The sequence below is a fragment of the Gasterosteus aculeatus genome, chromosome 14 (assembly GCF_964276395.1).
Source record: "Gasterosteus aculeatus chromosome 14, fGasAcu3.hap1.1, whole genome shotgun sequence".
In the NCBI taxonomy this organism is placed as follows: domain Eukaryota; kingdom Metazoa; phylum Chordata; class Actinopteri; order Perciformes; family Gasterosteidae; genus Gasterosteus; species Gasterosteus aculeatus.
In genome coordinates this window covers 15,570,535-15,586,606 of record NC_135702.1, presented here as the reverse complement: position 1 = coordinate 15,586,606, position 16,072 = coordinate 15,570,535, and the positions used below count along the sequence as shown (strand labels likewise).

The 16,072-nt window shown below is 47.0% G+C and overlaps 2 protein-coding genes and 1 long non-coding RNA gene across 3 annotated transcripts in view; 2 read left to right on the top strand and 1 right to left on the bottom strand.

Annotated features, from left to right (window-relative positions):
* Positions 1 to 2,604: 2,604 nt before the first annotated feature.
* On the top strand, positions 2,605 to 10,604 carry hmgcs1 (3-hydroxy-3-methylglutaryl-CoA synthase 1 (soluble)). Its single transcript, XM_040197309.2, has 10 exons — positions 2,605 to 2,935; positions 4,007 to 4,455; positions 4,656 to 4,781; positions 4,887 to 5,051; positions 6,565 to 6,733; positions 7,612 to 7,782; positions 8,134 to 8,240; positions 8,333 to 8,458; positions 9,277 to 9,434; positions 9,689 to 10,604. Exons 2-10 carry the CDS (start codon positions 4,008 to 4,010, stop codon positions 9,764 to 9,766), a joined length of 1,548 nt encoding a protein of 515 aa, XP_040053243.1. The 5' UTR covers positions 2,605 to 2,935; position 4,007; the 3' UTR covers positions 9,767 to 10,604.
* Positions 10,605 to 11,343: 739 nt separating this feature from the next.
* Positions 11,344 to 14,318, bottom strand: LOC144388249 (uncharacterized). Its single transcript, XR_013452563.1, has 3 exons — positions 14,052 to 14,318; positions 13,828 to 13,965; positions 11,344 to 12,150 (listed from the first exon to the last, which is right to left on the bottom strand). It is a non-coding gene; the product is annotated as an uncharacterized LOC144388249 (long non-coding RNA).
* The window catches only part of tln1 (talin 1), a 57,627-nt gene continuing 55,855 nt past the window's right edge, over positions 14,301 to 16,072 (top strand). Inside the window, exon 1 of the mRNA XM_040196909.2 lies at positions 14,301 to 14,556. The gene's annotated coding sequence lies outside the window, so the exon portion shown is untranslated. The remainder of the gene's footprint in view (positions 14,557 to 16,072) is intronic.

Below are 16,072 nucleotides of genomic sequence, written 5' to 3'. Positions count from 1 at the left end.
GAGGTGATGGCGACAGAGGCTGTGGCTGAAGGATGTGCCAGCATGGTGGCCCGCGCCAGGGCTGCCTTAGTGTCAACGAATGCCTTGTCCCTGCCCTCAGTCCAGTCCACGGCGTGCGTGGGCTTACCTTTCAAGGCCTTGTGCAAGGGCTGCATGAGTTGAGCGGCTCGAGGGATGAAACGGTGAGCGGGCGTGGAAACTGTGTGACCGCCTCCACCTTTGATGGGAGCGGGACTGCACCGTCCTTGGTGACTGTCCCATGAAGTCAATGGTGGAGAGACCAAACTGGCACTTAGCGGGATTAACAGTCAGGCCATGTTGGTTGAGCCGCTCAAAAAGTGCTCGGAGGTGCGACAGGTGCTGAGCTTTGGATGTGCTTGCTACAAGAATGTCGTCCAAATACACAAAAAGAAAAGGCAGGTCACGTAAAACAGAGTCCATCAGGCGCTGAAAATCTTAAGCTGAGTTTTTAAGGCCGAACGGCATCCTTAAGAACTCAAAAAGACCAAACAGCGTAATTACTGCTGTTTTTGGAATATCGTGCATGGGCACCTGATGAGAACCCCGGACGAGGTCCACCTTAGAAAAAAATCACCATACCGGCCAGGTGTGCTGAAAAATCCTGTATGTTCGGGACTGGGTATCGGTCAGGTGTCGTTGCCTCATTAAGCCGCCGGTAGTCGCCACATGGGCGCCAGCCGCCATCAGGTTTGGGGACGATGTGAAGGGGTGACGCCCACGGGCTATTGGATTGGCGGACTATTCCAAGGCGTTCCATGTTAGAAAACTCAGCCTTAGCAACGGCAAGCTTGGTCGGGTCGAGGCGCCGAGCACGGGCGTAGACGGGTGGACCAGTAGTGCCGATATGGTGTTCCACACCATGCTTCACGACGCAGAGAAAGTGGGCTGGGTGAGTGCTGGAAAACCAGCCAGTAGACGGTGAAAGTCATCTGATGGGGAGAGCATGCTAGACAGTCGTATGGAGTCAGCCCCGCTGAATGTGAAAGTATAAGAGCAGAACGTGACAGCGTTGATCAAACGGCGGTTCTTAACATCCACCAATAGTCCATGCGCACACAAAAAATCAGCGGCAAGGAGGGGAACGGCGACTTTTGCCGTGACAAAATCCCAGCCAAACCGATGCCCTCCGAAACACAACTCAATGTACATTGTTCCATACGTGCGGGTGGGGGTCCCATTGGCAGCTTCCATCGGGGGGCCATGGCTGTCGGTTACCATGTCCAAACGGGATGCAGGCAGGACACTCCTCTGTGCACCCGTGTCGCACAGGAAACGTCGTCCGGAGATGCTGTCACGGATAAAAAGCAGCCTGCCTACGCGGCCGACACTCATGGCCACTAATGAGCGCCGGCCCCGGCGTTTCCCAACCCGTCGAAACTGCATGGCGAGCGGCATTTAAGAGCCTTCGGTCCAAACTTCTTGTGATAGAAGCACAAGCCTGAAGAAGACTGATGGGGGCCTGAAGATTGCTGACGACCTGAAGACCGCTGCTGGCGAGAAGAGGTTGCTGCGACAAGGGTGGAATCCTCCATTGTCACAGGAGCGACGTGTGTGGGAAGAAGTGCGGTCATGACACAGTGCCCTTGACTCGCCAGGAAAGATTTATCAGCCTCTTCAGCCAGCCGTAGCTGGAGGATGTTTAAGGAGACTCACCACTCGGGCTGCTGTTGAGTCACCGAGAGCTGACACAACATAGTAAGTCCGCAACGCGAACTGCGCTTCAATCTGGGCAAACCATGCCGACGCTGACGATTCCCAGAATTCGGGGAGTTTGAGGGTGACAGCAGTCATGGTCGAGTCGTGTTTGCGAATACGTCAAGCAAACGAACGTCGGGGTCACCAGTGTGAAAGTTGCATTTGAACATAAAAGGCAATTCCTCAAGTTGAGAACACAAGCGTGTATCTCGTTTTTATTTTTCACAACAACGAAACATTTAAAGGGACCGCGATCCCGGAACAGTCGTAATTACGTGTATAACACATTACCTAAATAACTGCCTGAAACAACAGTGTGTAGAACCACACTAAGAACAAGGGTGAATTATGAAGTCACATTCACTACAAGGTATTCAATTTATTTGTGCAGCCTAGAAATCAAGGCCTTAGAGGGCTCTACAATCTAACATATATGTATATAACGCACTTTGAAAGGAACCATTCCACAGTTCACTGCATAGGTAACTTTCAATATTTTACAGATACTACTTCAGTGGTTCTACTTATAAATAGTTTGGAAGTATCTCTCATGCCAGACATCCTACAGTTTACTTGTTCCAGGTGCATGATGTTGATGCCTGTCTCGCATGTTTCTATGTTGTTTGGCAGAATGTATGTACAAGTGTAAATTACGTTGACCTTTTTGCATAGCATATAAACCTTATCATTCCAGTTATGTTGCTGGGGAAACCACATTGGTCTTTTTTTTTTTTAGCGCATCCAGGAAATATATTTGTATTTTAAAGTGATTAAATTCTATAAAAAATGTACGTTACACTACATGTACACTACATGTACAGGTCAGGGTCGACTGTTGTTGCCATGGCTACAATGCTCTGTTTTTCAAGCGCTGCCCACCGCCGAGTCAACCGCGCCAGCGATCACTCCGACAGCGCGATTGGCTCCTTCTCTCTCACCAGACATCGTACAACTCTCGCCATTGGTTCGTGGAAGCGGCTCTGGCGCGTGGTTATGAATCCTGGTCCGTGATTGGTCAGACGTGTCCGGGACTTGGTAGCGCCGCATGTGGTCTGCGGGCTGTGATTGGACAGCGGGGCAGGTGCTGCCGCGCGGGGCGGACGCTGCTGCGTCACCGTCACAGATAAATACACGCCAGCGGATCGCCGGAGAGCCGTGGACAGGACGCGATTTACGGAATAGAGTCACAAACGCTCACCATCTCTAACGTCACACGCAGGTGAGAAGACCCATGTAACGCGCTACACTTTAATGCATTGCTTATCCGCAACTCAGTTCAACGTGTTCGTTCAGTGAGTAGAAGCGCGTAAACTCTGTCACTGTGGACTCTTAATGCAATCAGAATGGTCGCCTCGGGGTTTGGCTTCTCGAATAGTCAGTTAATATATTGTAACACAATTGGTCGATAAAAATACCATAAAGCTAGCGTTACATCTAACGTGCTGTTTGACATTTCCAGAACCATTTGAGCGGAAGTAGGTCCGTCACCAATGTGGTCCGGGTTGTAATATAACTTTACCTGCTGAATTATGGTCCAGCAAAACAATGTTATTTATTAAAAAATCCTGTCCGATACAATAAAGTCAACGCATCTGTCTTTTGTTCCACCATTACACCTTCGAAGTGACTGAGTCTTAAGGAGTAACGTTAACGTTACAGGTTTCGGAATTAACGTGTTATGTTCTAGAAAATCCCATTGACCTTTCCCCCAGTGTCCCTCTCGTCCTGCCGAGTATCTAACACGGGCGTTCTGTGACGTTAGCTTGCAGCTACGTATACTTCAGACATAAAGCTAACAGACATGTAACCTAAGTCCTATAAAGGCCCGTCTTGTTCCTTTACAGCTAACGGTAGCGGTGTTTAACTGGACCGGGTTTTCTTTACTGTTACTGTACCTCAACATTACGTATCATGTTACTATTGAAGCGGGCGAGCTGACTGTCGGTTTCTGATTTATGTAACGTTAGCGTAGCAGACCGCTAGCTAACCTTACAACAGCAAGTACGCTTAGCTAACAATGTCCCAACTATGTCGTCTTATGTCCAAATGCTTTGCGACTAAAATGTTGGCTCTAGCTTATTGTGAGCTCAGCAAACGGTAACTTGGACAGTAATACGTGGATTTATGTGCTGATTCCCCCTGACCGAGCAAAGACCAGTTCCCTTTTCTACACCAGGAGTGTTAAGTGGGTGCAAGACTGTACACATTCAAACAACTCCAACTCTAAAACATAACCTGTTTATTAAATTGATATCATGTGGAACATTAAACTTCTTCTGTACCCATTCAGGATGCCAGGATCAGCCCCAAGCAGTTGCTTAGGACCATGGCCCAAAGACGTAGGTATCGTTGCCATGGAGCTGTACTTCCCGTCCCAGTATGTGGACCAGGCCGAGCTGGAGCAGTTAGACGGTGTATCGGCCGGGAAATACACCGTGGGCCTCGGGCAAGCGCGCATGGGCTTCTGCTCCGATCGGGAGGACATCAACTCTTTGTGCCTGACGGTGGTCCAGCGGTTGATGGAGCGGAATGGTCTGTCCTATGACAGCGTGGGTCGACTCGAGGTCGGCACAGAGACCATCATTGACAAGTCCAAGTCTGTCAAAACCGTCCTCATGCAGCTGTTTGAGGATTCTGGCAATACAGATGTGGAGGGCATTGACACCACAAACGCCTGCTACGGGGGTACGGCGGCGCTCTTCAATGCTGTCAACTGGGTCGAGTCCAGCTCATGGGACGGTAAGTGAACAGAAATGGTCCATGAAATATCAGAAGGAAGTGTACATGTATACTTTTGTTAAAGCCTGATCGATTCTTTTTAAGCACATAATGGTATTTAATCAGCCTTAATTGTTACATACACTCTTCTTGAATGCGTTTCTGCAACAGTGTCGTGTGTGATGATTGCATTGCCTTCTCCTCGTGTTCCCACTCTGCAGGGCGCTATGCTGTGGTTGTTGCGGGGGACATTGCTGTGTATGCCACGGGAGGGGCCCGGCCGACGGGGGGTGCTGGTGCAGTGGCCATGCTGATCGGCCCTAATGCTCCTCTGGCCTTTGAACGGGGTCAGCTATGTGACAAATGTTAACTGTGCACACTTTGTCAGGCAGCCTTCTTCAATGGTTGACCTGTTGATAAGGAGTTGAATCGAGCTGATGTCTTTGCTGCAGGTCTGCGTGGAACCCACATGCAGCATGCTTATGACTTCTACAAGCCTGACCTGATGTCCGAGTATCCTGTGGTCGATGGCAAGCTGTCAATAGAGTGCTACCTGAGTGCTTTGGACCGCTGTTACACTGTGTATCGCAACAAGATCCACGCACAGTGGCAGAGAGGTGGGTTCAACCGTTGTCTATGATCAATGATGCTGCATTTTAAAGTGTTCCACAGGCCCAAGATGATGATTTTATTTTATTTTGTAATAAGGACCTGGGGCCCTATGCACTACAGCAAAGACAAACGGTTAAATACTTTTCCGGGTGTGAAAGACTGAGAACCAGGCTTTAAAATGAGTTATAATCTAGTATTAATATGACTTTGAGGGGGACTTTTTATTTAAAGTGACAAATTAAAGTGACAAAGAGTCCACATCCTAATTCTCCTAGTCTCATTAGGGTTTATGATGTTACTGCTCTGGTTGAGACTGCAGCTCTCCTCCCTGGTCCGAACTCTGGGGCGTCAGGGATTAGGTCCACTAAGGTGTCAGATCTCCACACCATTCTGGACTTGTGACAGGAAAGATAAGAGCATGTTTCCCCATCATGGTTATTCAATGTTCTCACTGCCACACATCTTAATACAGAACTCCTGTTCTATTGCTGCTACATGAGCAGTCGTAATATTTCTACTTTACCTGATCTATCTGTTAGTCCTTGTGTTCGAAGGGTGGTGTTGCTGAAATGCAGGTGGAGGGACTTGTCAGATAAGAGCCTTATTACAGGGTTAAGCGGGTTTAGGACACTACCTGTGCTAAAGAGTTTACCCAAGTTCAGAGACCATAAAGTAGTTTAATGAGATGAGCCTTAACCTAATGTACAGTATGTGAGATAATGGCAAGTCTTCAGGGACGTTTCCAGCTCCATGTTTCCATGGCAGCTCTTTGACATTCCCGTTTCTGACCATTGGGGTGAGCGTTCCCACCTTGGTACGTTGCACGGCGCGTATGGTGCAACACAATCTGGTGTATGCAGGTAGAAACCGTTCTCTCTGCTCTGTGAAATGGAACCCAGTACGGCTGTAAAAGGTGCTCAAAAATGATGTTGTATAATATTCGCTTTAAAAAAACAACACATATATTCGACTATCTGGTTGGGCGTTATGCACGTCAATAGCATTAACTAATACGAGACATAACTACGTGTATAAGTAAGTTATTATATTTAACAACATATTACCTACACAAAAATAAGTAAATCAGTAAAAGACCTTTCTCTCTCTCCCTCTCTCGCACCGTCTCGCTCTCCGCGCACAGCGGTTTAAATGAACAACAACAATCAAACAAATGAGTTTTGTGCTAGCAATTTAACATTCATTGTAGTCTTACCGTGCCGACATCGATTGCTTCGAGCGAGCTGTGCTGTAAACGTTGCGTGGCATGAAACTGCAAATAGTCAAACCAGTGCATGAAGCGGTTGTAGCCGGTCTAATCGATTTCATTCATGCAATATACAGCCAGTAGTCAGGCGCGCGCCCACCCGCAAAGCAGACCGTTGTTTTTTTACATTCGAATAATCATTTTTACTTTTGAATAACTTTTTGAATATGGAATATTCGTTGACAGCCCTAGAACCCAGTAGGTTCACATTCAAGAGATGGTTCATATGATCAAATGCTTCGTCTTCCCCACAGAGGGTTCAGAGAAGCGCTTCAGCCTGGACGACTTTGGCCATCTAGTCTTCCACTCTCCGTACTGCAAGCTGGTCCAGAAGTCGTTTGCTAGACTGATGCTGAATGACTTTCTAACCCACCCCAGCCCCAACACTGAGACGGGACCCTTCGCAGGCCTCGATGCCTTCAGGTACACGGAATAAAACCGCTTGTCCTATTTTAAGAAAAGCAGGCCAAATGGATAAAGTCTAGATTTAAGGAAGTATATTCCGCTCTAACTGGGACATCGATAATAGTTGTTAGATTTTATGCTGATGTTGTATATTGATCCTTTAACACCTCCATGATTTACAAATCAGAATCCTCTGGCATTCGCACAGAGCGTAGATGTGGAACGTCAACATGGAACTGATGCTGTAAGCGCTAACATTAGCTTAAGTCACCTATAAGCTGCCATGTTGTAGATCTGCTGTATGCAGTCAGCCGGCGACCTTGAGGAACCTCTTTTAATGTAGTTACACGACATTGTGTTTCCTCTACCAAAGCACACGCGTTCATCACGTGGACACCTGTCCACTGCTTTTGTCACAGGATCAATGATTCAACTTGCCATCATCACAGAGACGGGCAGGTGGGCGCCCTCTAGTGGGCTCCTGCAGACGTGGCCGTGGTTTCAACTATCATGTCAGTCTTCCGCGCGTTCCGCTTAAGTGATCAGTTGATCCGTAGCAAGCTGCGTTGTAACATGCTAATCAACAGTTTGCTTAGATTGTATATTCAACCCTCAAAATGCGCTGTAGTCTGCTTCTCAGTTCACAGTACAGGGATATTCACACAGACGAGACAAACAACATGCTTTTTAACATCAACGCATGTGAAGGTGTTCAGGTGGAAACCCTGAAGGATATGTCTCCTTTTTAAGGATTACCGATATGATAACTGGAAGAACCGCAGTATTCTACTCGTTTTCTCTATTAACCAGATGGCAAAAGTACAACCTAGTTAATCCAGGACAAAAGCAGGAGAGCCTTTTAGTGATTGTTCGACTTGTTTGTATTTGACTGGTAGAGATGTACGACCAGAAGAGACCTACTTTGACCGGGATGTGGAGAAGGCCTTTATGAAGGCCAGTGCAGATCTGTTTGAGAGGAAGACCAAGCCCTCCCTGCTGATCTCTAACCAGAACGGAAACATGTACACGCCCTCCGTCTACGGCTGCCTGGCATCGCTCTTTGCAGAGTAAGTACATCTACTTTGTTTATGTGTTTACATCAGATCGAAACCACAGCTCAGGATATGGCACCTTCAGTGAAGACCTGAAGCAGAGACGTTTCAGAAGAACACAAAGGGCCTACTGAAGTAGATATTGATCGATTATCCAGAGCCTAACCGGGGCAACGACGGCCTACTCTATGTACTTAAAACTTCCAACTATTTGTAAGGTGACCTGATTGGTGAAACGGCGATTGTTACACTGTATGTGTGTATTGAGTTAACGGGACATCATATCCATTGTTTGTGCTGTGGCTCATTGAACTCTTCTTGCGGCTGTCCTATTGAGGAGAATCTTTTCTTGTTTCTGTGTTGCAGACACACGTCTTCAGAGCTGGCAGGACAGCGGATCGGCGTCTTCTCCTACGGTTCTGGATTTGCTGCTACTCTGTATTCTCTCAGAGTCACACAGGACCACACACCTGGTAGGTCAGCCTATGTGACATGGATGGAATTGGACCCTCTTAGAAGCTACAAGTAGGCGTGTTCCTCATGTGATTCGCTGACCTTGTTTCAGGATCTGTTCTGGAGAAACTTGTGTCCAGCCTGAGCGACCTGAAGGTCAGACTGGACTCGAGGCAGAAGGTCTCGCCTGCCGTCTTCTCGGAGAACATGAAGCTAAGAGAAGACACGCACCACCTCGGTATGACCCTGCTGTCACTGTCTGCCAGGACGAACTCTCTCTCTCTGGGTGCTGTTTGTTTATCTCAACGTGTGTCAACGTGTGTCACAGCTATCAAACTATTCTATTTAGGGCTGAACACGTTAATGCATTTATCATTATGGCAGACAATTTAGAAAAGTCTGCTCATCTGAACACACACACACACACACACCATGGGGGAAGGAAGGAAGGAAGGAAGGAAGGAAGGAAGGAGAGGTGATCGAAGTAAACTTGCACGAGTCATTCGCTTTGCTTTTGGTGTGACCGCAGCGTTATGTGGATATTTTCATTTTAAATCTCTTCCAGACGGGCGAGTTGATAAAGTTATTAATAACCCGAGATTCTCCAGCGGAAATCCAGTACAAATGTGGACTTCTCAATAAATATTTGTAACTGCCCATGTGCAAAGGGAATATTTCTTTCAACTCTAAAGAGTTTGCACAAATAAAAGTGTTCCATACTTTTGAATTATTTTATTTTGCGCAATGCAATTAATGGCAATCAAAAATAAATGTAGTTGTTGCTCAGCACTAATTCTAATATCAGGGAGCTGGAGCTCAACGACTCCCCATATTGAACGGTCAGGCTGTACTCCAGTATGCGGTAACCTAGTAGAGGGAGGACTTCTTAAAATCACTGTCTGACCGAAATAACCCAAAAGAAAATTTGAGGAAAGCAGATTTTAATGTTCCTTTTAGCGTTCTAACGCGACCGACGCCATGAATGGGCTGCGTTCACCAATGGCTGTTCCAACTAGCCACTGAGCTCGATGTTGATAATCGTATCTTTCCTCACAGCCAGCTACGTACCTCGATGCCCAGTGGAGGACCTTTTCCCAGGGACCTGGTACCTGACAAGAATAGATGACAAGCACCGCAGGGAATATGGCAGGAGACCTTTGAACCAGGACCTGTCTTCAGAGCCAGAAGTGGTTCGCTCCAGCACTGCCACCGAGGTACGCAGCGCTGTACGCTGGGACACTCTCCAACTTATGTGATCACAAGTAATGTATGTCAGAGGATCCACATCACTATGCATTTTTACAAACGCTCATTGCACACATCTGGGTTCATGCATGAAATATGAGTTTAGAAGTGTGACTTGACTCATGTGATTGGTGCTGTCATAACGCCGCAGCAGATCAGCTATGGATTCAACCCCAAAAACCGTTTAGTGTTTTGTTAACCAGTAGCTGCTTTCCTCCTCCAGCATGGCCCCAGTCCAGCCAAGAAGATTCCTCGCATCCCTGCAGCAGCCGGCGGCCCGCAGGCTGCTGTCGGCAACTGAGCCCTCTGCTTACCTCTGAGAGGTATCAAGGGAACTCTAACAAGTAGACCGCAGGGGAAGAGGGTGTCCCCTCGGAAGACACTAGAAAAACTAAATTAGGTTGGAGCAGTGCGGACAGCTTCCATCACCCTCGTCGGACAGTAAGCTCCAGAATTGACCACAGTCTGTTTTGATCACAGTAATCATGTTTTAGCAGTCTTTTATTTCAACGTTAACATTTGTACATATTTTCCTTATGCATTTGTGCAAAATGGACGGTTTATATTTGGAAGAAGCACACGCAGATGTTGGATTAAACAAGCAGGCTTCCTACTGGCAGCTGGCAGCCAGTGAGAGGAAGAGAAAATGGACATAATGAATGTGGTTGCAGGCTTCCTGCTGACTAAACCGTCAAAGGGAAGTGTGCCTCAACTATGTTAATGTATCGAAAAAATGCTGACATGTCACCTCGTACCCCACTGTGCTATTCATGTTCAATACCTTTGTTTACTAGTTCTCTGCACGTCCATCGTGTGACCACACATCAGGACTCGCCCAGAGAGCTTCACAGGGTGGTGTCTCTCTTCCACCATTGGTGCTGTAGCTGATGTCGCGTAGGAAGCATTAAGACCGTAACCCTGTTGAAGTGTGAGGCGTGTCCCATGTTGCACCAAGTGCTTTCATTTATTTCCATGAAAAGTGTAACTGCTGCTGTTCAACTTTCCAAAGTCATTCGCTCTGATTGTTTTCAAAGTCTCAAAAGAGACGGCTTGAGGAGAAGTATGGCAACATTTGTCATGATGTATATTGTAACTATTAAATGAACAAATGGTTGATAAATCATTACTTTTATGAAAAATGTCACGCTCTGTGGTTTCGGTGTCTCTTTTGAAAACAAATGGTCATTCCCATCACATGTCCAGTGACCGGGCAAAGCTTCTAAATAAAGCTTTTTTAATAAATATATTAATTAATTAAAAGAAATTACCCACAGTTCATTGCAATGATGTGAACAAAGCGGACGGCATGTCTGTTCACTGTCATAACATGTAAACATTTAAAACACCAAGGATTGTAGAAAAAAATAGATGGAGGAAAAAGAAAGCCCATGAAATCAGACTATGCCTTTATTTGTAAAATGTCACCTGAGCAATCGAAAACGGAAAGAGCCTGAAAGATGTTCAAATCAGAGCGGAAAACATGTCACATGAAGCAAAGTGCTTCCCATTCATATTTACACCATTTAAACTACCGCTGACCAGGTGACGTCAGTGAAGTCTCTGAGGGGTCAGGGGTCAGGAGTGAGACTGTTCACTCTGACAGAAACCTATTTAATCTAACAATGAGATGAATGCACTACCAAGGCGGTTTTCAACCTCCACGTAAATATTAAAATCCCCCACAATAATGACTTGTCCGGTTTAAGGATCAAACCCTGCACACTACAACAAATATAACTGGCTGTGTAAGACATGAACCCAGGCTTTCAAATGAGTTATCTACTTTAGGTTTAGGGTTTATCAAAAGGCAAAGGTCAAAAATAGCTGCTACTCCACCTCTGAGGAATACAAGCATAAACGTGACTTTAGTATTTTGTTGCATCATTGGTTTTAACTTTTATTTAGTTATTTACCTTTGATGTAACTAATGTACGTGGCCGTGGGGCCGACGGCCCCTGCGGGGTTCCTCTATGGTTTTGTGGGTGACTGATCTGAAGGAAGCACAGAGAAGTGTGTCACTCCAGGTGCTTCCTGGTCTGTACTCTGGGACATGGATTAGGTCCACTGAGACACTGATGTGTTGACATGAGATCTGATCCATCCGAAGTGGGATGTGCGCTGTCCCTCCTAATCGGACCGTCTCTCCCCAAAACGTCGTCCAATGATCAGCGGAGGCCACGTTATTTAGATTACATTAGATTAGATTCATTGTACAGGTACTGAGACAACACAATACAGTTTAGCATCTAACCAGACGTGCAAGAGAGCAGATGAAGTACGTAGAGTATATCTATGTGGTATGTATAAATAACTATGTGGAGTGTGAAATATGCATTGAGCAGTATATTCATTAAGCAGCAAGTTTGAAAATGTGAATGACATGGTAGTGGAAATGTGGCATAATTGAAGTGCAGAATGTTCAGTGGCTGGAAGGTGGTGTGTCAGTGGGCGAGAGCAGGGGGGGGCGGGGCAAACATGGTGGGGTGAGAGTTGTCCCGGCTTGCGTTGCTGCGCGCCCTCCGCAGACATCTTTTGCGCTGGACAGAACTGATGGTGGGGAGGGAGGAAGCCGTGAAGCCCAGGGCAGTTCCCCCCCCCCTCCGGAGTGATTTCTGCTCCACAACTGCCGCACCACACGGTGATGGAGTTGGTGAGGATGCTCTCGATGGTGCAGCGGTAGAAGATCTGAAGGGACAGATGACCCTTCGTCAGTCTCCTCAGGAAGGAGAGGCGCTGGTGAGCCTCCTTGACCAGGGTAGAGGACGCTCACCAGCGCCTCTTACTGGGCACCACCTCCACCAGCTGATGATGACATGTAGCTGCACATGTTGTCACTGATCAAGGTTGGGGTGGGGGGCAGAGAAAGCTACGGACTGACATAATCAATATATTATATGTATTATTTATATATAATATATATAATAAAATACATATATCTATATGTATTATATATATATCTAATATATATATTAGATATATATATATATATAAAGTAGTAGAGGGGCTGTTAATTTTCAGTGCAGTTTCAGCTGCATTGGAATTAACACAGTGGTGTAGTCTATATTTTTGTAGTGAGTATACTGTGATTTTCTCCTCCCAGCCTCATACTGGCCCGTCCCAGAGCGACACCCCATATACTAAGCATGTGATGTCACACAGGCACACAAACACACACAATATCATATAAGCTAACTCACTTACCAGGTAACGTGATATTACGTTTAATATCACGTTACTTTTAAACTTTGTTTAAAACTCTACCCAGAGTGATAGAGAATGCCTCTGACTCTACCTAGTTGCGAAAAAAACACGCAATGAATGACCGCCCAAAAACTTGTTGTTGCTCAGTAACGACGTCGCGTCAGATGAAGGGCACGGTCACAGAAGCCCCAAAGATCCAAATGCCAGTGCTTCACAACATAACAACACAGGGTGAATTTTGCAACCCGTGAGCAGCACCGATATCTGCTGTTTGCGCAAGGAGGGACCGGTTGGAATGATCTCCAGCAGGCCACTGGTGTGAAAGTCTCTGCCCAGTCAATCAGATGGTGGTGGATCAGTGATGGTCTTGGGAGGCACATCCACGGAGGGACGCACAGACTTCTAAGGGCTACAGAGTGGCAGTCTGACTGCCATTAGGTATCAGGATGAAATCCTTGAAACATGGTCAGACCCTACGCTGGAGCAGTAGGTCCTGGGTTCCTCCATTGAAGACAATGCCCAGCCTCATGTGGCTAGAGTGTGCAGGCAGTGCCTGGAGGAGGAAGGAATTGATTCCATTGGACGGCCCTCACAGACACCTGACCTAAACTCGATAAAAGACCTCAGATCTGAGAGGACATCTCACGAGACCCGTCGTCTCATTAGGAGCATGCCGCGACGTGTTCACGGACTCATACAAGCACGTGGGCGGCCACACCAGATTTAAGAAGCATTTTGAGTTGCAGAAATTGAATTTGGGCGAAATGGGCTAGCCTGCCACAGAATTTTTTCACCTTGAGTTTCAGGGGTGTCTATAAAATAAGTAGGCTAAAACTTTTGTATCCATCAAAACACTTTGTTCCTATGAGATTAATCTGTCCATATCAGTGAAGATCTCCAACATCATTCTTTTCATTGAGATGTGATGTGCAGGGAAAGCATATATTTGGGGCAGAAATCATATTTTGCAGGTATTACTTGGTACATTCCATATTTTGTTAAACCAAATATTGACAATTTGTATAATTTATTACTAATATAATTCTTTTTTTTCCAAAATTGGCCAGCCGCCCCATTGTGATAAGATTAGATGAAGCAGTAAGATTGATACATTTTTGTTGTTTTGATCTTTGACCTGATTATTTAACTTAAGGAGCCGACCTCATGTGAGAACTTCCGTGCAGCCAATGATCCCGTTGCCTAAAGTCTTGTATCGTCTACAATCAGCGTTTACTGGGGAGGGTTTCTTCCGGTGCCCCTTGTGGTTTCTGTCCTAGATCACGATGTCACCAAGGAACCCTGAACAGACCACATGCCTTCTGTCATCAATGATGAACTTGGTTATTGCCCCTTTTTTAAAAATCATTCTTTAGAGTTTAACATACATTTGTGAAAACAATTCCATTCAGCACGACTCCTTGCATCCATTATCGTCCCCTGATCCGAGGCCAGTCTCCCCAGTGATGCTCTCCAGCCTTTTACTGGGATACTGGAAGAGTTGGATGATAAAGAGCTTCAGTGCCTGTAGAACCAATACGGTTGTTATTGTAGCGGGATGTCGGATCCAGACTCTTCCGCCTCATAACTAAATATTCGAATGATAACAATGATTAATTATGGTCGGCCTGCTCGGCGATGGCTGCCGCAGAACAACAGTACACCCACATGTCCACGGAAGTGCGACAGCGCCCCGCCGCGCGGCCCGTGGGCCGCCGCCGGGGTGGAGTTTAACTCGGGCGGATAGGGAGGGGAACCGAAAGACGCTATCTGGCTTTTCCCCTCGCTCGAATCCTCGCTCTCTACCCGGAATAATCCCCAAACCTTCGACTAACGACAGTTCGGTTCGTGAAGTCCGAGGCGCCGCCGTCGGGAGAGGATTCACGCGCTCAGGTCAGCTCGAACGTTTGTTTGTCTCAACTTTGAAAAGTTTCCAGCGTCCAGACAAGAAGCTCCTGACGTCAGCGTTCAACTTGACGTGGGAGCCAGGAGCCTCCCGGCATCCTTCACGCCGTTAGGCCGCAGCGCGAGGCGCCGCGTACTACGTGGAGCTGGTTAACGGACGTTAGGGACACGGAGGGAACGTGACCCCCCCCCCCACCCCCACGCGCGCGCGCGCGCGCCCACGACGGTGATGTATTCACGTGTCCGCGGAGCGAGTCGGGACGTCTGGGACTCTTGAGACACGTCGCTCGGTCGAAGTTTAAAGAGTTAAACCGTCGGGCTCGCTGCGCCTCGCGACCCTCGTCGTGACGTCACGTGTCCCACCGACCTGGGACAGAACTCACGCGGGACCGTCTGTCCGTTGAACTCTGTTCCGTTAGTCGTGTCGTGACACGGCGGGGCGTGTGACAGGCAGGCGGGCGGGGAGGGAAACGTAGCCTCCGGGCGTGGATTCTTGCCGCCCCGCGTCGCGCGACAGAACGAAGGAATGAGCACAGAGAAGTGCGCTCGGTACCGAGCTGGCAGGCCGGTTCCGACGTGAACATCTGCCTGGGGGAGGACCGCCTGTCCGCGTCCCGAATGGCGCAGCGCCTTTGCGTGTTTACTCCCCAAACTAACCGTCTGAATCCGCTAATTCTCCAGCGCGAGTCCAGGCTCAACTTCTCCCGTTTCTTCCACTATTAAGTAAAGTGAAAATAGTGTCTGAACAGAGAAGATTGGACCAGGTCTTTGTTGAAAGAGGAACCAACTGAATGAACTAAACTGAACACTAAAGAGTTTTTAGCGTTGCAATTATTGGTTAAACAACCAAACGTGTACTTTGTGTAAGACGCAGGAACGAAAGGCTTTTCTGTATTTTATGTCAGATTGAAGGAGTTTCTGTGTCTCTAAAAGCTGCTTCACGCTGTGTTGGTTGAGTTGTGTTGTTGAGAGAGTGGACAAAATAACACAACCATTTCTGTCACTTTGGTTTTAATAGTGTCTGATTCACTCCAGCTGCACTTTAAACGGGTCCTGGTTTCAGACTGAATGTCTTTGGAGGCTCAATCTCTAGTTATGTACAGGTGGTTTGCTATTATTAATTGGTGAAAAATCTCATATTGACATATTCATCTGATTTGTATAAATATATATATATTTTAATTGTGCAACTGGTCACCCAATCGGGCAGCTGATGTTATCAGACGGGTTCTGCGGTTGTTGGTCCCTGCAAATGAGGAAAAAGCCCTTTAAACGCATGTTTGTTGGAGCTGCCCCCTCTCAGTCATTACCCGTTTTATCTTTTTCATGCAGAATGGTCCATTTCCAGGAAGTTTGAGACCCATATCTGGTTAACAGAAGAAGTAAAGTTCTGAATGTGTCTGATTCTTTGTAGAGAAAGCACAGTCCTCCTAACAGAGGTTCTAGTTGTCAAAGATGGGGAGAGACGGTCTATTCGATCAACATGCATTTCATCAGGTCAGGC

Excerpts from the sequence above, each read along its gene's own strand:
- hmgcs1 (XM_040197309.2), top strand. The coding sequence starts at position 4,008 with ATGCCAGGATCAGCCCCAAGCAGTTGCTTAGGACCATGGCCCAAAGAC. Across the intron at positions 5,052-6,564 it reads CCACGCACAGTGGCAGAGAG|AGGGTTCAGAGAAGCGCTTC; the intron begins GTGGGTTCAACC and ends TCTTCCCCACAG. Across the intron at positions 7,783-8,133 it reads CTGGCATCGCTCTTTGCAGA|ACACACGTCTTCAGAGCTGG; the intron begins GTAAGTACATCT and ends TCTGTGTTGCAG.